Here is a 21,953-nt window from a genome sequence, read left to right on the forward strand (position 1 = left end):
TCTCTTCTGCAACACATTAAACTTCATAGTTTCTATCGTTACATAATTTGCATTTGAAGTCATTTTTATAGATATTTTGCTATTTCTGATCAAATGACTGAAAGAATAACTTTAAAGCTCATTTTATCAAAATTTAGCTGACTAAATGGATCAATTTCACTTACCTGAAAACTACAAAATCAATAAAGTTTATGAAGTAATTAGAGAGTATTTATTCCGTAACTTTTTTAGACTTCACATAATTAAATTTTTTATTTAAAATATGCATTGTGCAAACAGTTTTGCTTAAAAAAGGTATAGTTCAAAAATTTAGCTACGATTCATCTTTTTCGAGATAGTTACATATAAATTTTTTAATGCATTAAAAAAATGAGATTCACAAACTTTATTTCAAAATTGCTTTATTACATTTCGAAGAAATGATGAAATCCAAAAAAAAAGTGAAAAATAAAAATTATGTCAAATCAAAAAATCAAAAATAATTTTTATTGATTACTTTACTTGTTTTATTGATTAATTACAATAATGACTATGATTGTAGTTTGTAGATTTGGTAGCTTATAGATAGTAGGTGTGTGATGGTCTTTTGACTATCAGGTCTTATGATGAATAATTCTTTAAGCGAAACATGTCACCTATAATTTATTTTACTTAATATATAGTTTTCAGGACCGAGAACTGGCGTTTATTTCGTTTTGTTGTAAATTGTATCCAGGTCTCTTTGAGCTAATGGACGAATTCCTTTAACTTACAATGTACTTGAAATAGAAAACTTGATCAACACGATAAAATTGATTGCAATATAAAGATGATAAAGGTAATGTTTGAAGATTGGATACAAATATGTCTGAAGAAAATTAATGCTATTTTTTAATTAGATAAGTTTTTAGGCCAGAAAAAAATTAATTTGTTGCATGAAAGATTGAAAGAGTAGAGTCTAGAAAAAATTCAAGAATATAAACTTTAACAATGAACAAATAGAATTTCAGATGAAAACCAATAGGTTAATCTGGAAATAGGGTGTCAAAGGAGAAACAATGATAATATAATGAATATTCACTGGATCTGGAAGAGAAGAAGTAAGGAATGTTACTCAGGAATAGTTTTGGAAAAGCAGGACTATTATCAGATTCCAGGTGGATACTTAAATGAAAAACCAAAAAGTTTAAGGAAAAATATCATCAGTAATTCTGATAGTCTTATAAGTTATTGAATCTTTATAAATGTTATTGTAAAAGTAACATATTTACTTACAAAATGTCAAGACCCTACCCTGTGATTATATCAGGAAATTTTTAGCAAAAATGTGTTTTTCAGAATCCTACTAAATAGAACAAGATGTTAAGAAAATATGCATATAAATAACAGATTTGTGCATATTTCTTAAGAACATAGAAAAATAAACGTGTTCTTTATTGTATATAAAAAAAGTTATAAAAATGGAACGCACTTAAAGAAACATCTGGATATAGGAAATAAGTTGTCACTGCCATAAATATCACCATTAAAAAATAAAGTTCAAAAAAGAAGGTCTGGAGGAAAGTTAAGAATGTGAAATCGAGAAATTGAAAAAAAATGCTTTAAATAAAAGCCAACTTCTTACTATAAAAATATAATGAATACTTACTGGATCTGAAAGATGGTTAGGAAGAAGAAGAATCGATCATTTCTCTTCCAGGTAAAGGTAAAGATGTATAACTCAACTGATGTTTAAATGAAATATGCTTATATCAATAGAATGTGGAACATAGAGAGTAAATTGTCATTAATCGATAAAAGAAATACAATATATAGATTGATAATGCGGATTTGGTGCAGAAAAAACATATATAGGAAAAAATATTTAAAGAAAAAATATATATTTAAGGAAAAAATATTTCCCTGAGATAATTTTTTTATATAAAGCGGGAGATCTGATGGAGAGAGACTCAATCATCTACGCTTCGCGGATGACATTGTTATTTTGTTAGGCAATGTGGGGCAGGCCAAAGACATGGCTAACAATCATGGCTAACATGGTTCCCTGTGATCAAATACAAATTAATAATAAAGCAGAATTGGTTGACAAGTATGTATAGTTTGGTCATGAGATTAAAATAACCAGAGATAAACAAAATAAATAAATAAAACTGTGAAGTAAACAGACGAAATACTGGGATGGTGGCGTATGGAAAAATTAGATTTATTCTTAAGGGAAATATCTCAAGTCACTTGAAACTTAAAAGATTTAACCAGTGCGCATTGCCGGCTCTGACCTTTGGCGCAGAGACCTTAGAGTAACACAAAGGCGAATGGAGAGATGCTTGGCCTGACTCTGAGGAATCGAGTGAGAAATGAATGTACTGAAGCAGATGATATTATACAACGAATAACAACGATACAGGGTATTCAAAATTGAGAAAAATTCTTCTTAAAGACACGTGAATATCCTAGAAGAAGATCTACAAGAATGTGAAGATAATAACATTTATGAAAAAAGGTGATTTCGATGAAAACTAGCTCTTAGTAGATTATCAAAACAGGACTGCTTTAATCGTCAATAATCTAAAATCTAAAGAGTTATAAAAATGGTTACTATGGAACGTTTTATAGTAACGAGTTACATTTGCTTCGGAGGATTTTAAAGCTTTTGACAAATAAAAAAAGTCATTAAAGGTGATCTGTATAAATTTATGAAAAATCAAGACTTTAGTATCATAGAATAAAATAATCTAGGGTATAAAATCATAAAGGTAAAAAAATCATAAAACTGAAAGGAATTGACCATCTCTATTCACCCTTATCCTCTTTACTAATTTCCGAGTCTTATAGCCAATTCATATTCCGGAACACAATAATTAAACCTTTTGTTTACCGTGAAAATATTTCCGGAATCTGGGTAATAGAAAATTCCGGGGCCTCTTTAGAGTCCGGGATTTGGAAATAAATTGCCAATCAGACGGTACAACTGGTATCTTTTATGAATTTTAAAAAGCCCATTACCGTCTCGCTCAATACAAAAATGATTTTTTTTTCGGATAAAACGAAGCGAAATAACTCCTTCTAAAAAGAAATATTTAATATAAAATGTTTGTGTCTGAGAAGTTTAATAACCACACACACATAGAGCGTGTAAAAGATAAATGGCAGCAGATTCCTTCCCGAACAAAAGGCAAAGTTCAGTTTTGGATTCCCTTAGATATAAAGTTATATCGGTGGATTTTTATTGTCGATTTTTGCAATATCACGGGTGCTCGTGAAAAATGGGTGTCGGCCCGTTAAAAGGCCAACAGCACCCATTAATCTTTCGTAAGTTTATAATAAACGGCCGCAGCTATCGTTACTACGGGTGTTATTGCATTTTGAAGGAACTTTTTACGATTTTAGTTCTATAAGGTCAACATTTAAATAGAAATATTAAGAAAAAAAACTACAATATTAATTATTATAAACTTTATTCTAGAATACAAATATTAAACGAATGTAATAAAAAAATTACTATAAAAAATTTTAGTTTTTTTCCCGAAACGCAGAGTAGCACCCTGCGTTTGGAGCTAACGTATTTGGTGTACTCAAGCACAATATGTTTTACCACGATGAAAATGTTATTATCTTCAAGAAATTATAACTTTTAATTTCATGGAAATTGAAAATTTTTACAACGGACAAATTTAAAAATTATGCCTGAAGTGTAACACATATATAAAATGACAAGCCGAAATAGCAAATAAATTGAACTACCTGGAAGCAATAAGAAATTATTTATGAAGGCGAAAGTTTATAAGAAGTCAAACAACTCAGACAAAAATAAAGAGATTAAAACTAAATTTAAATGCCTGGAAAAGACTAATTCCACATACCTAAAACATATCAGAAATAATCTAAATAGTGTTTTCTATTTTTTCTTGTTTAGTGATTTTTAATTCTAACATTGAGTGAAAATTGCATTTAAAAAATTTTTTAGTGTAACTGTTCCTATAAGTAACCCAATATTTGTAAAATAAGCAAAAAATTATATTATGCAGAATAGAGAAATATTAATATTAGTAAGGAGTTCCATGGTACGTAACTTGCTTTTAGTAGAGAGGAAGGTATAAACAGATTATCTTTTATATTTTTATTTTTTTATTTATTTATTATTTGAACGGTAGAGCCTAGAAATAAAATATATTAATAATAAGTGGCAACTACAAATAATATAATAAATAATCAATGATAAGGAAATGAACAAAATTATAGCAAAAATAATAAAGGAAAATTTAACAAAAATGTAACACCTAACTTTATCGATAGTTTCAATCTTTTAGTTCCCCAAGTCCTGAAATTTAAATAAATTAACAAAGTTATCTACGAAGAGATCAAGATTAAGTTCATGAAATGTTCTCATCGTTGTAATAACTGGAGAAAAGAAATCGTAATTAGTATGACGAAAAGACAAACGAAACATAGCAGGATTTTGACACATATTATTGATATTGACATCGAATGGTATTTTTCAAGATTCCAGAACAATAAAAATTTCATTTAATAAAATGTAAGTAAATCCTAACGAGTCCTTTTCACTTTAAAACTATCGATAATAAATATATCCTTTAATATATTTTAGTTATCTATAAATTAATATTAACGATTAAAATATTTAAGGTTAATAATAGAGAAAATTTAAACAATAACTTATAGAATATATTACCGCCTACAATATTACTTCCTGAAACCTCTCTTTTTGAGCTGCTGTTCCTATAAAAAAATAGTTTTCGAAAATACCTAGAACAAGGTAGTTTTTTTGTTTTTGTTTCATCATATGTCCCCTGACAATTTAGTAGCTTTAATGTACTGTTTATTGAAGCTTCAGTTTTCGAAACGTCAAACGTGTATGCTATTACGAAAGCCATTAAAAAATTGACACAGATTGGACTTGACCGGCCCAAACTGGCAAAATTTATTTCCCTTTTGCGAAAATCCCGGCAACAAGGCCGGAAACTGACTAAAATCGGCGCATATTATTTTGACTGTTCATGCGATGCACAAACGAGCAAACAGCGGAGAGAGAGAGACAGATTTCGGTTAAATCAAGCATATCACAACAACAGTGCTCCGGCTTTGCAATAATTAATTCAATTTCCGAATAATGCAATTTGTTAGTGTCGCATCTGATTTTCTGCAAAATGTCGAATAATCACCTCGCGGGTCTTGGAAATGTCTGCTATTATTGTATTGAAGCGACAAATTGTTAATTAGGATGATTATAATGGCCTATCGTGAGGTTCTTGTGTTTAGGAGTTGGAAATTATTACTTCTAAGCACAAGGGAAAAATCTATACTCTTTAGCATTTTTTGTTTGTTCTTCCGTAAATAAAAGGTTGAAAGTGGAATACATTTTATTATACAGACAGATAAAGAAAGCGAATTAATAGCACGCCTTATAAATTAATATCAGGCAAGTAGAACTGAATAAGAATAAATGTACTATAAAATATCAAATAAATAAGTTTTCAATGAAAATTAACACTGCTCCATACAAAATTGAAAATTTACATGAACTCAGTAAAGAAGATTACGAGAGAAGAATAAATTTTGCTTAAAAGAATATAATGCATATAATTGATGAATCTTTTCTCACATTGATTAATTATACAACAGATACAACTCGAAGTATTGGGCAAATGAGAATTTCTAAAAAGATCAACGTTTAGGAAGATATTTATGGAAGCGAACGATCAAAGTATCGAGTAATTTTTTTGGGAAAAACATTAGTGGCAACTGTATATTTAAACCTTATGGCAAATGTGATATTACCCAATTTCTGGAAAATAGAAACGTGAAAACACAGTGAATTTAATTTACATTTCCCCCTTACTATGCTTCAGCAGTTCAAAATGCTTCAAAAATGTATGCTTCAAAAGTGGGTAAATAAATAGTTTCCAGAAAAATATCATGTCCGATGACGTGTAATAAGACGGTTCGCATGGATTACAGATTTTGCCCTTTGAGGTTGCTTAGAAATTTTAATATATAAAACTCTACTTAGTAATAGCCAAGTAATTGGAAGATATCACTTCCCAAAGTCAAGTCTTACAAGGAATTAATCAATTGTCTGAAAGAAATAGACAATTACTTAATCTGAAGATAGTCAATACGTTGTCGCTATAAGTACAAAAACAAATGTTATTTAATACATTTAAGATAATCAGTTTATCAGTTTGTCTAAAGAAATCTAACAGGTCTTTATAACTCATAATCATTATTTTAGCTGCCTACAGGAAATAGAAGACGGAAGGATACTCAGCTCTTCAAATGCCTAAAAGGAGCAAAAAGTTGCTAATGGCAGAATCGTCGCCAAGATACGTATATGTCCAGAGATCTCTCTTCTCAGTTCCTTGTGGAAAATCAAGATTGACTGGCCCTTCTGTGCCTTTAAAACCATCAGCATCCAAAATTCAATTTTTTCTTAAACTGTCTAAGAGATTGATTGCTACTCAGTATCAAAAGCCTTAGCCAGATCAAGAACAATGCCAAGTATATTTTTACCTTTGTCTACTGAGCAATATAACGATTTATAATATATATAAATATATATTAACATTATTCTCTATCTAACGTCTGTGTATAGACAGAGTAAAAAACAAGAATTAATTCATGGATGAAAATAATAGAAAAAAATAATTTAGAGAAGAATAATTAATCATTAGTCAAGTGGCTGGAAGAAAGATTCTGGGACTCGAGATATTATTTAAGGAAGATATGATTTTTTTTCTTCAGGGATTTCTGTAATTAAAAATCGAATAATTTGGCTTTGTTCGAGAGTATTTTAAAAATTCCTCCAGGAAAGTCTGCTGAAAAAACTGCTATTACAGATATTTATCATTCAATAATATTCATCATCCAGTAGCGCTATTGGAGCAAAGCAGTCAGAAAAGTAATAGAATAAAATAAAGAATATTGAAGGAAAAATATACATAAGAGATATGTGCGATATATTCTGTACCAGTGTGGACTTAATTTTAATAAAAAAATTAAAAAAAAATGAAAAATCTATTATCAAACTTCTAGTATTTCATAGTATTAAGATATTTTTTAGGTAAAGAATTAACTGATGGTTCTAAGCCTATAGAGTGACTACGTGGTTTTCTTGGTTTGTTTCTGATGGAAACAACAAAGCTCCGGAGCTATATAGTTCCGGACGTCTTCCGGAATACTCCGCGAAATTGCATCGTGAAGGCGCATTATGCATGTTTGTAAAACCATCGTCGACGAGGAGTTACCGAAGTTATGTTTATGCAAATCGCGCTTGGCAAATTATTAGTTACTATAACGTATAACTGCCACATGGAAATGGTTTGTTGGGTTAATATAGTCTAGGCTTGTGCATGCAATTTTAATAAATTTTGGTTTATTATGCGGGCGTAAACAATAAAAGCTTTATTCATATGGTAAAGGGTTACGGTTTCATATAAGAAAATCCTAATAAAACTCGCAAGGCATAAACTCGCTGCATCTTTAGGGATGCGATAATGGCGGGTTGATGAGAGTGGAATATAAAATACCTGCGGCTGATCTTTATCCTTTATAGGATAAAAGGTTAGTCAGTATAATATGTAATAATAATAATTATATAATAATATTATTAATAATAATAATATCGAAACTTACACAAAATAAAATTAAAAAAAAAATCACAAAATAAAAATTAAAAAAGTAACCATGTTTTTACAAATTGAACCATTTTATCTAATGAAAGAAGAAAAGACGTATATAATTCTGCTGATAAAAATATACATAAACAAGTAGATAAATTCATTTTCCAATAAATCTAATTATTTACTAGAAAAAAGATATTATTTGTTTGAAGGCGGAATGACTAAATGTATTTTTGCAAATAATTTAAATAAGGTAATTTTATTACACAGATATTGCCTTTTTTGAATCTTTCTAATGTCTATATGGAATACTTAAAGTTAAACTCATGCATTAAAGGGGATATAGTAAGGTTTTTCAATTTTTCTAGATTCAACAGTAAGGTACACCAATCAAAAACAGCTTAAGATTTTTCTGAAGGAGGAAACAATCCTCCCCGGTGCCAATAAACCAAAAGATCTTCAATTTAACAATAGACTTAATTGGAGAGATAGGAGAACAATTTTACAAGAATATTTTAAAAGTTCAGTTTATGTAATTTTTGAGCAAGAATGGCATTGTCCATTCTATCAAATGCTTTTGCGAAATCTGTAAATATAACATCAAATTATTGTCGGCAGCTGATGGCTTGATAACTAGAGTGGAAAAATTTTATTAAATTGGGACTAGTCTATCTAGAGTGAAAGAAGCAATGTTAATATTGTAATATAAGATGTTTGACCTGAGAAAAAAAGGCTGTCATATATACACACTTCAAAAACTTTTGAGAAATCGGTCAATATTGAGATAGACCGGTAATTCTTGATCAAACTTTTGTCACCTGATTTGAAAATAGGACAGATTTTGCGCAGGTGGACAGAACTTCCACTTCTTAGGAAAGATACTAGTCCGAATTAAATAACTTATACAGGGCCTAATAGTGCGCGAGCATAGTCTCTAAGGAGAAAAGATGGTACATTGCACAATCCAGCAGTTTCTTTCTTTATCTTTATCTTTTTCAGAGATTTCAAAACTTCTAAAGTACTGATATATTGATTTTCTGAGATAAAACTTCATCTTGATAATCTGAGTGTTAAATAGAGTTACCAGAAACACTCTCAAAGCAATGATAAGAAGTATTTAAAATTTCTTCTGGCTTATCTAAGTATCATTATAAGTCAAGTTTTCAGGTATTCGAGATGTATTGTGTTTTTGCTGAATGTATTGAAAATTCTTATTGAATTTATTCGAAATTTCTTCAGATCAGACCTGATGCAATCCTTACTTTGATGAATAAACTCTGCATAAGCAGCATTTACTTTGGTTTCTATGGACCACCTCGCCTTTCAAAATTATTAAAATTCAATGGTGAATTGGCTCTTTTTTCAATTTTTGTGCAAAATGGCTATTAGCTTTACGTCTTTAATGATTTCTGGTGTGTACCACCTCGGTTAATTGTATTTATTCTTGCATGGCTTATATAATGGCACTGATTGACTAAAAATGTCATAAAGTTTGTAGATGGCTGACACAGCATCATTAACACAAAAAATTGACTTTGCGAAAGCTGTTCTTCTGACTGTGGTCATTTACATTAAAATTTGCGCACTTAAAGGATGTTAACAATTAGCGAAACATCAATTGTAAGATGATAAATATCCTCAACCACTAGAGGCCTAATTCCCTGACCCGATCCACGAACCTGTATATTAAATTCTCCTAAATCTTATAACTTAAATGATTTCATTATCACTCTGAAATTCATAAATAAAATGAATATTGTAAAAGTATATTTATTATCATAACAATTGATTTATTAAATCATTAAATTATTCAATCAATTGATTTAATAAATCAATTGTTATGATTCGTTGTAAAATTTTTTTCATGGTACATGATTATTATGAATGATGAGTATCTCATTAGATGATTATTGTTAATAGATATAGTGATTGCAATTGGACACTGGGTTCCAAAATCACTGTTATAATTCAGAACTATCTGCTAGTTTTGGTCAAATAGATCTTGATTTAATAATCATAAATTTTCATTTAATCATGACTCCTATTAACCTAGAATCAATCAATTAACTTTAGAATTTATTAATTAATCGTCATAGTGGTTGCAATGAGTCATCTCCGTGCAAACAATGCATTTGTTACGCATGATTTTGATTTTAGATTAAAATTGATAAAATATGAGTAAACTAATTATTTTAATTCATATAAACAATTATCAGTTGAAATTGATTAAATATTTCCAATATGCATTCCAGTGTCATTATATGCATTTTTAATAATTCTACTTATTTGACTAACACTAATTTTAAACTGATTTTACTGAAATCATTTTAAGTAGAAGAGTTTTTACAATCTATATACATATTGTGATTCATCACTAGTTCTTTTTAACGTAAAATTGTTGTTATGATTTATATCTGTGAAGTGTATTTAATTTAATATTAATAATTATTGACTAAAACGTCTTCTGAATCTTGATCAATCAATAAACTGATTGTTATGGTTTAAATTGCCTTTTAAGAATTTATTAACTATCATCACATTAATGGCAAGGAGTAATCTACACGAAATCAATGCACCATTTCGTAGAACTCCTTTAATTTCAATGTCATTAATTTGATATTTATTATGAATAATTAAAAGTATTATAATTTTCTTATTAAAATTTTTACAATAAGTTTATTCGATTCTACTTATTTATTTGATATCAATAACTTTAGTCAAAATTATCAATTTAAAATCAATGAAATATTTCGAAGCTAAGATTATTTCGATTCGGTACTATAGATCCATTAATTAAAAAAAAATATTGTGAATAGATAAACCTAAACTGTGTTGAAACTGACTGCATAAATCATTATTGATTATAAATGTCCTCAACCTAATAAAAATAAAATTATAGTTTTGATTAAGATATAAGCCTAAATAGTAAAAAGTGATTGAGTGTTCTTGTGATTAATTGAAAATAATCATTTACTCATAATTAATTAAATAATTCTTGAAATTTAGGTAAACCTTTATCGTTTTGGAACTGACTGCATAATTATTACTATAATTATAGTAATCACTCGGTCATAAGCCTAAATAGCGAGAAATGATTAAGTATTTATGATATTAATTGAAAAGAGTTATCTACTCATAATTATTTAAATAATTCTTGTGATTTAGATAAACCTTTATCATATTGAAATTAACTGCATCGATGATACAGATAATGCTAATAACAATAAAGTTAAAATTATGATTTAGCTATAAGCCTCAATAGCCAAAGTAATTAAATTCTCATAATATCGATTATAAAGAGTCTAACATAAATACTTTATCTACTCGTAACCATCATAATTATCATCATTGCGATGGTAAAAAGTAAAGGATTTTTTTTCTTAGAGCTTTAAACGTTTTCTGATCACAAAAATTATTAAACGTATTTTTGCTTGTTTCAGAATGAAATTCCAACTAGTCATCCTACTAGCTATAATCAGCACTTGTCCAGCCCTTTGCCCAACAAAATGCACATGCACCCAAGACCAAAAAAATAGAAAAACCGTCCTCTGTAAGGACGGAGGCTTGATCGGACCCTTAACCCTGCAAAACGTCAGCGAAGACACTCAAATCCTAAAAATAACCGCTCCGGACGACAACTCGAACATGCTAACGATGTCCCCCGTGTTCCACAGTTTCAAACAGCTCGAGGAGATCCACATTACTAAAAGTAACATTCCGCAGTTGGGAAAGCACTTTTTTTACGGTCTAACCCGATTGGACGTGTTAAATTTATCACAGAACAATATCACCCAACCGCTGGACCATAACTTTCGGGGTCTGGATAAGTTGAAGCAGCTGCTTCTGGATGATAACAGGATCCAGTCGTTACCGAGCGGCACGTTTCGATTTTTACACGGTCTGAAGGTTTTGTCGATACAGAGGAATCGCATCACGGAATTGGCCAATCGGATTTTTTTGGAAATTGGAAATTTGACGGTGCTTAAGTTGAGCGGCAACGATTTGAGACAGCTGAATTCGGAGGTTTTTAGCGATGTTCAGGTGAGAAGTTTTAACCATATATTAATATAAGGCAATAGCGTGTTTTTAAATTTTATTGGAAAATATAATAAGATTAAGTAATAAACTAAATTCAAATTTGTATGAAAAATATCAAAAAAATCTTATAATTTTCTTTTAAATTGGTTACCCATTTAGTTTAACAATTAATTACCTACAAGTCTGATATTGAAAATGAATAGTACGCAGAGTATTGATCTGTTGTAGGTATACCTAGTAACCAAGGACTATTGGATGAAAAGAAGATAAATCTGCTGAAACATTCTTATCTGGCTGAATCTTTTACCAGAGCCTGTTTTTGACATTAAAAATCATCCCTCCAAAGTCCCCATGAATCCAAGGAACGGTTTTTTTATGGAGGTAAAAGGTCACAAACAACACTTTTTACATATATTGTCAAAACTATCAATCGTAAGATAAAATAGGCCTAATATATAAAACTACTTTTCTACTTAGTTAACAGTATGACAAGATACCGCATTTTCCAAGTCTTCGCCAACCTCAAGTGTTAAGTACATACAATTTATTGTCTAATTTCTCATCGAATTCAATATTTTTGGACTCTTCAATTTAATGTTTAGGCATGATTGTCCATGGTAGTAGTAATGGGAAATCAGCGCAATTGGGAGAACAGTGTACGCCAAGTTTCCTACATCCGCAGTTAGGTCCACAACCTTTCATACAATTACAAAAGATTTTATTTAATAAAACATCAAACGGAGGTGGCAATAGTGTTTGTATTGGCTGTAAATAACCATAATGATCCAACCCCAGTCCAGTGAATTCAAATTAAAAACTTAAAAGCTTTGCGCGGTGAACCGACATTTATTGCTAATTACGCTTTGATAAACTATTATCATTTTGTGAAAATATTATCAGAGGAGCATTCTTTTTCATTAAATACTTTAGCTGCATCTCTGATGTCACTTCTTTTTGCAAAAATTTTAATGGCTTTTGTCTTGCCTTTATTGAAGAGAGTAGATGTCCTGTTTTATCCAGTCAAAGCGTGCAAAAATAAAATGGGCAGTTTAACACTGATATGAGTATATACACTTTTCTATCAGTATAGATATAATTGTATCAATATTTGATTTGTCAGGTTCCTAAAATAAATATATTTATCTTCAGGCACAAGAGTTCTCAATAAAACCAATAAACATACATCACTTCCAACAATTATATTCCAATTCTCATTCGTCAACTCAATTGCAGTATTGATAATGAGAAGATTAGCGTCATCGTTTATATGATGCAGTTACAATTTTCATGATAACATTGTAATAAATCGCTGTTTGTTATTAACATTGGAGAGCAATTTCTCTTGTTGTTTCTCTTGAGTTGTCAGAGTCATTGATGGATCAGACATAATTTCTTTGCATGTACTGGTTTTCACTGATCGCCGTTGCTGTTTCGTAGCTTTCGTGTTGTTACATTGCTTGTTATAACTGTTGAAAATAACTGTAACGTCCAAACCAAAATGCTGTCGTAAATAGTTAACATAACAACACTCAAAAATAACATCTTTGACTGCATCTCGACTTGATGCAGAAGAAATCCGCCATCAATAATATATGTATCGCGGAGAGGAGTTAATTCTAGGGCTAGTTGAAAAGAATCATATAAGGATGATTTCTTGGTCTTGCGTATTCCTATTTCATGAAAAAGCGTCAATGGATATGGTGCTAGCTCATATTGGAAAGATTCTTGAAGTTGATCTTATTTTTTTTGTTACACTTATACCTTGAAATCGCAACAGTGAATCTATAGCGATTTTCGATTCATGAACTTTAACAAAATAAATAATACTTAATAGTGGAAAGACTTTGTGCATACATTTAAGTTTTACTTCTGAGAATTTTTCACCCATTATTGTCTTCATGCAAGCTACACCGATTTCGTAAGCATTATGACAATTTATTTATTCATCACCAATAATTCCACTCGAAATGGACATAATGTAATTGATTTCTGGGAATGGATCATAAGAAGAAAATCAGTCCAATACTTTTTTGACGTCGTCATTGTCGCGGTCTGTTTATGTATCTTGTGCATCTAAATATTGGTCTGCCCTATCTAAACAGACGTTACATAATTTCTCTATACTCTCACTGATAGTATTCATAGCATGCATATCATACAGCCATTTTATCGAAACACTTTCTTGGGAACTTCACTATGTACAACGCCACTCCCGGTTTTCATCAATGATCATGTCGCTGCAAGTTCCACAGTATGATTTAGTAGATCGACAAATAGTAAAAAATCCCTTTGTGAACTTTTTAAATGCATTTGCTGCACCAGAAAACTTTCTTTTGGTTTTCTGGTTGCCCTGCCCTGAAGAAGTCAAAAAGCAGAAACACGTGTCGGCAGGTACTATCTTTACTTGTTCTGCTTCTTATCACGGAGTATCCCGATTAACCTAATCTTTTGTTGCGATAAATGTCATGACCATATTTAATGCACATTTTAAAGTGGTACAAAAGGTATTGCAACTGCTAGTAGACTAATGAATAAACCGTAAAAACAAAAAAACGAGCTGTTGAAAAATTGAGATCGTCAGTCAACGGCAACTTAATAAAATTACTCCAATCTGGAACTTTTTATGTAGCACGCCACTTTGCATACATCGATAACAAATCAACTTTGCGAATAAATGACTCGGCTTGAATCGTTATAATCAAGATTTTCCATAGTAATTATGCTAAACCCAGATGCCATATTGTTCATAAACTTCAATTGGAACTTCAGCAATTTCTGCAATTTCAGTAGCAGATCGGATAGTCATCAATCTTGCAACTAGATCCTCGCGATGACTGAACTCAATGGTATAATCATTTTATTACTCTCATTATGTAAATGGTATTATGATTATCGATTGTATAGACATAATACCAGCATTTTCAGCAGCAAAATAAACGTCCCAGTTTCAGGTGGTAATATGACCGGTTGAGGATGGAGAATCAAAACAACTTCATAGAAAAGTCTATTTTTATACGATGAGAATGCCAAGCTTCATAACATGTCAAGAATATGCCTAGACAAAAATCTTCTATGCAGAAAAACTGATAAGCCAATTTCTAAAAGCGATCCGAGTGATCGTGGACGCACTGCTAATATAATGCAGTGATTTAACCTTAAGTGATTTTTTCCTTTTTTATTTTTAATGATGATTTATTCCAATAAATATTGTAAACTTTCAGGAATATCTTCATTCATATTGTCAAAAATTTGATTTATAGGAGGATAAATCGCGAATGATTGGAGCAGCAGCCTCTAAAATTTTGAAACGTTCTTCTTTTTCATCGTATTTTCGATTTTTATACCAGATTTTGTTTAAGATATCATAACGAACATCGGGGAAGTAAATCTTAGTTGAACTTTGACTCTTTGCAGTAATGCCGATTTTTTTACTATACGTTTCAAGGAGTTTTGATTTCACAGTAACATAGTGAGGTAACAAAACTAAATCTGTACATACTTTTTAACGTTCAGATAACGTGAAAATTCTTTCATTGCCGAATAGATCGTTGTCTTGAGATATCCCGTGCTTCCAAAATGATGATAAAAACGTAACACTCACTATGATCTTTCACCTTTGCTGCTACTAAATCTTATTTAAAAACAATGAGATAGTTGAGAATCGCTATCAAGTGAATCATTGCGCTTAAGCAATGATTCACTTGAGTCACACAATTAAGCTGTAGCAAGCACTGTCCGTTCAAATGTGCTTGACTTTGCGCCGACAATTCATAGAAACTCGTTTTTCATATTTTTCACAAGTTTGTCAAATTCGAATTGTTCGATCTCGGTAGAACGCATTCTTCACCGAAGAGGGCTAGCAGTCAAAGTACTGGGTTTATCATCTCGATCCCTTTTAGCAGCAGTAATGCTACTTGCACGAGTATGTTCCTTACGACACACCATGTGTACTCTGACCGACTCGACACTTTGCTGGTCAAATACCGTCATGTCCCACATACAGTGACTCACATACGACCAGAGAGAAAAAAAGGCCAGCTGTGCTCTAGGTAACAGGAGAGAATACCTATAAAACCCCTACGATAAATATTTAATAAGAAAATGATTTGAGAACACGTTTTGACTCGAAATTTATGAATTACCACATTTTGGCTACAATTTTCTGCAAATCAGAAGTCTCTACGAAAAAAAATGCATGGAACCTTTTCTGTAGAGAATTTTATACCTACTGAACAAAACAGGTAATAGCTCATTTTATCATAGGATTGATAGTTTCGAGAATTTTTGTATAAAAGTTTTTTTGGGATCTTTGACCCCCTATACAAAAAGCTCCAAAGCTCCACTTGGGTTCATGGGGAGTTTTAAGGGGGTGATTTCTAATATCAAAAAGAAGTTGAATCATGGGAATTGGCTAGATAAGAATTTTAGAGAAAATCTAATTAAATAAAATCAAAAGTAATTTATTTGCCATAAAGAGTTAATATATTTCTAGAAACAAAATAAAGATAATATATTTAATATTTTAAATTACATCTTCTCCCGGCAAAAAGGTCTGTTCTGCGATTTTTAACAACCGATACTCTTTAGCTACTGACAAAAGAACCCAAGAGTGGGACAAACCCGTCAACTTAAAGTTAATTAATAAGGAAACTAATTTAAAAAAAATCATCAAATCATTATTACAGAAAGAATAACAACAGATTTGCACGAGTGTGCGCTTAGAATCAATATAAGTAATTAATATGTTATTATATGTTATTTATAATATAATTTTTCCATAATAATTAATTATAAGCCTGAGGCTAGAGGAAGACGGATGATGGTCCAGACAATTTCTGATAATGTTTACTTGTATGTATTTTAGGTCAAAAAGCAAATCCTGGACTACTAAGTATATGTTTATAAACGTATCCGTTTTAGCAGTCCCTGGTTTCTTTCATGTTTCGTCTATTGAATAAATCACCAATTTGACATTTGATTTTTCTAGTTTATTTCCAAAGCATAAAAAATTAAGAGAGGCATTAACCTACTTTTTATAAAATATGCTCACTATCCTTTCACTTCAAAGCCAAACCAGTTTTCTAAAACAATCTTTTATTTCAGAAACTCCGTCGTCTCGAATGTCGCGGTTGCAACCTGCGCAAACTCCACAAAGAAATCTACCACTTCCTCCCACATTTGACCTACTTAGACCTAGGAGATAACGACATCATGAATCTTCACACCGACGACCTCAAAGACCTTACCAATCTCGAACATTTAAAACTAGATGGCAACCAACTATTGATCCTACACGATAACACGTTTGTCAATCAAATTTTTTTAAGAGAACTGGACGTGAGTCGTAACGCCCTTACTAAAATAGCTGCCAACGCTTTTGTCGAACTCTATAATTTAACAGAGTTGAACTTAAGCAGGAATAAATTGGGAAAGATTCACGAGGGTGCGTTTAACTATATCGTCGGTACGTTAGAAAAGTTGGATTTAAGTGGAAATCAGTTGAAGCAACATACTTTAAAGGAGCTAAGTTGCTTGAAGTTCCTTAAGGAGCTGAAGCTGAGTCAGTGTGGCTTAGTAGAAACTGATCCGAAAATGTTTCCTCCTAATCTGGAAAAGCTGGACCTAAGTGGGAATTTTATTACGACTATTAATGCTGAACATCTTCCTACCCAACTCGATCAATTAGATATTAGCAAAAATAAAATCCGTGGTATTAGCGAAGCTAACTTAATAAGATTAGACTTATTGAGCTCCCTAAACTTAGTTGATAATCCTTGGTCATGTGATTTGTGTTATATAGTACCTCTACTTGAAAGAGCAAATAGAAGTCACACGTTTAGTCAAGTGATTTGTGCCTCACCTTTCACCATGCGTAACAAATCACTTGGTATGCTGGAGAAAAGTCAGCTCACGTGGTGTACCGCTGCCAGCCACAGTGCAGGAGACGCTGACTTTTTTCTGATCTCACAAGATGGTAAAATAGGAATTATAGCTGCCAGTATGTCGGTTTGTCTTTTGCTCCTTACTATAGCCGCGATAATTGGAGCGTTGTGCTACTCGAGAAGACATGCAGCTAAGTATTATACTCACGAGGATAAATTAGATAGTGAAGGGGATAATATGTTCCAGAATCACAGTCCGTTATTTTGTGACGGTGAGCTGAGTTTTAAGTTTCCCTTGGACGCGGAAAAAAAGGTTTCTATAGCGACAATTGAGGAGATGTCAAATGGGCACCAGATGTTAAATGGTACGTGAGTGATCAAAAAGAGACTTAGCTAGGATACCAAAAATGTGCTGATTTAATTTAAGGAGAGGTTATTTAAGTGAAACTGAGTTGGGCTTTTTAACAACGAATTAAACATTATAAGTGTTTTAGAAATTAAAACGGCCTGATTATTGTCTATTTATTTTATGTAAATCAGATTTTTTTGTATATACTTTTAAATGTAAGAAATTCTTTATAAATATTTATTGTATGTGGTATGAAAGAGATGAGTGTCTTATGTGTTTTTAAAAAATACATAATTCTTGTGACCAGCTTTATTCTATAATATGTCTATTAAACTTAAGATTTTTTAAACGTTTCTAAAATGTTTATTTTGTACCTTTTCTCTACTTTTTAATCCATAAGATGAATAAATTTGTTTTTAATTTAGCATAAGTCTTTCATTTATCTCTCTTATTATTTATTTATCTAAATAAGCTAATTTTGAGCAGATACAGGCTATATCAGGTGAATATTTACAAGAACTGGAAGAAAAATTAGCACTTATCAAATTAAATATCCTAGGTTTAAGTGAAACAAGACTGTATGAAAAAAAAAGCAATCTGAAGTATCATGTGTTGAGATGTTTTCTTAAAATCCTCACAAAAAGTTGAATTAAAACATTCCCTTTTAGCCGAGTGAGGGTGATAATTGAATGGTGTCTGATCTCGATTACTAAGAACAACTTCCACGAGACTACTTTTTCAACTTATCGATAGTTCGTATCGATTAGTTCTAAAATCAGAAAAAATGGAAAAAACTATCAACATAAAAAAAACAAACATACGAGTACATGTAAAATTATCTCAAGGATAATTGTATACCACATAATTACCCTACACTTTCTAATTTAAAAAGATTTGAAATAAAACCACAATTATTGCTGATAAAGTTATTAGAGACTTGTAAAAGAAAATTAATCAAACTTTGTGTCAACGATCATGACTTAACAAACTTACTAGTAGTGATACTGCTGAAATAAGTCAGCATTTTGCTTATTTCTTTGGATAAGTGATTACTAAGAATAATTCCCAAAATATTACTTTTAATTGTAGAAAGTCAGTCACTGTTAGTTTTCTGGGCGTTACCTTAACGAAAAATTTTAATGTCAACTGTATTTACAAATACAAATACAAAATCGTTTATTTGTCAAAATAAGAAAAAAAAAAGAATACATTTTATGAAAAAAAAAGTATGACAAATAGAACAGTTCATCGATTATAAAAAAACCGCTTCACATGCTCCTTATAAAGGAAAGCATATGTGAACTATCCTATACATAACAAACAAAACAGCTAAATATTTCTAAATAATTCCATATAAAAACTAAACTAAAAAAAAAGAATGAATGCATGGCAGATGCAAGCACTATCATTAGTATTTAGTATATGAAAGAATTTAAAACGACTACAAGAAATATAATGTTAAGTTATGAAAAAAAAACAAAAAATTAGCAGATAGGGAGGCAGAAGCGAGGGGCGACAGTAAGGGCAGCCTGGCCGCGGGAAAAGCGAGAGAAAAAAAAGATTATTATAATATAATATGATATGACGCTGAAGTCAGTATGTTGTAATATTAATGACATGTTTGATTCCCTAAGCTTGAGAACCTTGTTCATAGAGTAACTTTAATCTGACATGCTTTGAGAAATCCTTCTTGCTACGTGTTTTGATCTGTTCCGGCAGTTGATTCCACAAGTGCGCAGCAATAAAAGAGAATAAGCGTTGAAATGATGCCGTATGATGCTGAGGGATTTATAATTTGTGATTAAACCTAGTGCTGCGAATATGACTGGCAGGCCTTAAAATATTTCTTAAATAGGTAGCCTTATTATTATTTATAATGCGGTAAATAAAATTATACATATGAAGTTTTCTCCGGTTTTCCATATTTAAAATATTTACTCTATTCATATGTGGTGTAATGTGTTCTCTATAATTTATATTAAAAGAAAGTCTTATACAGGTATTTTGTACCTTTTGTATCATTTTTTTTACTTGTGACAGCAAGTAATTATTGTATACAGTGTCACCATAATTAAAAAGAGACTGAACTAAAGTGTCACACAACAAATACTTTTGCCTAGAGGAAATATTTTTTTTAGCTTATATAGATTTTTAAGACGCAAATAGGCAGCTTTTAATTTTATTTTAATATGAGGCTCAAAAGTAAGGGCATTATCTATAATAATACCAAGATTTTTTGCTTGGTTAACAACTGGAATTTTATTACCTGAAATGTTAATATCTAAATTATGTTCAACATTTTTTCTGATGTTTTTACTTCCTAGCATTATAACTTGCATTTTCGCGGAATTTAATTTAAGATTGTGGTCTCTTGCGAAGGTTTCAATGCTTTTTAGATCGGATATGAGGGAGTTTTGTATCGTTTTAATATTTTCCTTATTTATTGGTAGGTATGTAGATTTGCGAATCGTCAGCATATTGTTGCAAAGTGGCATGTTTGACTACCTTATACATATCCGCAACATAAAATGAGAATAATAAAGGTGAAATGACTGAGCCTTGTGGCACCCCGCAAGAGATTGCCTGAAACTCTGAGTACCTCGTGATGCCCGCCCCTCCGGGAATGGCCACTTGACACTCTCGACTGTCAAAATAATTTTTAAAAAATTGTACAGTGTTCGCTGAGACGCCAAAATAGTGCAATTTCGCTAATAACAAGTCGTGATTTACCGTGTCAAAGGCCTTACTAAAGTCGAGTAGAGCCATGTAGGTGCCAGATTTCTGTTCCTCACTGGAGCAAACATCATTTAATATTTTTGTAAGACAAGTACTTGTGCTGTACCCCGAGCGAAATCCTGACTGGCACTCTGGAAGAATTTTATAGACTTCTGCAAAATGACCAAGCTCAATGGAAATGTGTTTTTCAATAATTTTTGACATAGCAGGTAAAATACTGATTGGTCTGAGATCCTTTAGTTCTAGGGGATTTGAAACTTTTGAAATTGGTTTGATTATGGCTCTTTTCTAAATTGTGGGATATCTGCCATTAACAATACATGAATTTAAAAATATTTAACAGCGGATTTAAGCAAAAAGGCAAACACAACTTTACATCTCTCATTGATATACCATTCGTACTGGTTGCGTTAGACTTAGACTAAGTTAAAAATAATTTTTCTTAAGGTATCAGAGTCTAAGAGAGGAATGCTAAAGATCTCATTAGTAAATCTACTATTTTTGTAAAAATTTAGTAGCTCTAATGATGTAGAGTCAGCCATATTGGAGTGGCTCAAAAAGAAATCATGAATGAGGCAATCATTATTTAAATTTTCTGGCAGTTCAAATAGATGCGCTTCTGATTTTTGGTATTTTTTGAGAGCCTTGTCTCTTAGTCTAATCATAGTTTTTATATTGTGAGTAATCCACGGATTAAATGGCTTTTCAACGAGAAGTTTATATTTAAGTGGTGCATATTTATTCAAGTGATTTAAGATCTTGCAACTAAATATATTAACTTTATCATCAACTTGGACACTATTGTACAAGTCGTATCATTGGATCAAAGATCCATCCGCAATAAAATCAGTCATATTTATATTATTATAGTCTCTAAATAATACCCCTTTCTTGGGGCCAACTAATCTTCAGATCACCAACAAGTATTATATTATCAAATTGTGTAACTACCCCTGTTAAAATGTCTTCCAAATTGTCTAGGAAAATTGAAATATTTCCTGCATGTGGGCGGTATATGTTTAACAATAGAAATGTTTCATTTTTTATTTTGTACGTTATACCGATAACTTAAAAGTCTATGTAGCTAGAATTTAAAGAGTAATTAGAGAAAAATTAACCTTTTTTTACATAAAGACCAAGACCTCCACCTCTTGTCCCACTGTCTTTTCTTAAAAATTTTGTTGTTAGAAATACAAGTTTCCTAAAAACTTGTATTTCTTGGGTTTAAGAGAAATATCATTTTTCCTTGTGGAATTTTAGTTACTCCTATTCCGCTTTTTAACCTATATATGCAAAATACGCTTTATAACATCAATTTTAAAAATACTAATT

General features: G+C 31.0%; 1 protein-coding gene across 1 annotated transcript in view; it reads left to right on the plus strand.

The window, feature by feature from the left end:
* LOC126743912 (toll-like receptor Tollo) overlaps nucleotides 1-18,309 on the plus strand; it is a 48,588-nt gene extending 30,279 nt beyond the window's left edge. Inside the window, exons 2-3 of the mRNA XM_050451188.1 lie at nucleotides 11,057-11,657; nucleotides 16,758-18,309. Of these exons, the coding sequence (XP_050307145.1) occupies nucleotides 11,058-11,657; nucleotides 16,758-17,909 (1,752 nt within the window). The 5' untranslated portion in view covers nucleotide 11,057 and the 3' untranslated portion in view covers nucleotides 17,910-18,309. The remainder of the gene's footprint in view (nucleotides 1-11,056; nucleotides 11,658-16,757) is intronic.
* The last annotated feature ends 3,644 nt before the right edge of the window (nucleotides 18,310-21,953 follow it).

Source organism: Anthonomus grandis, chromosome 13 (assembly GCF_022605725.1).
Source record: "Anthonomus grandis grandis chromosome 13, icAntGran1.3, whole genome shotgun sequence".
Lineage (NCBI taxonomy): Eukaryota > Metazoa > Arthropoda > Insecta > Coleoptera > Curculionidae > Anthonomus > Anthonomus grandis.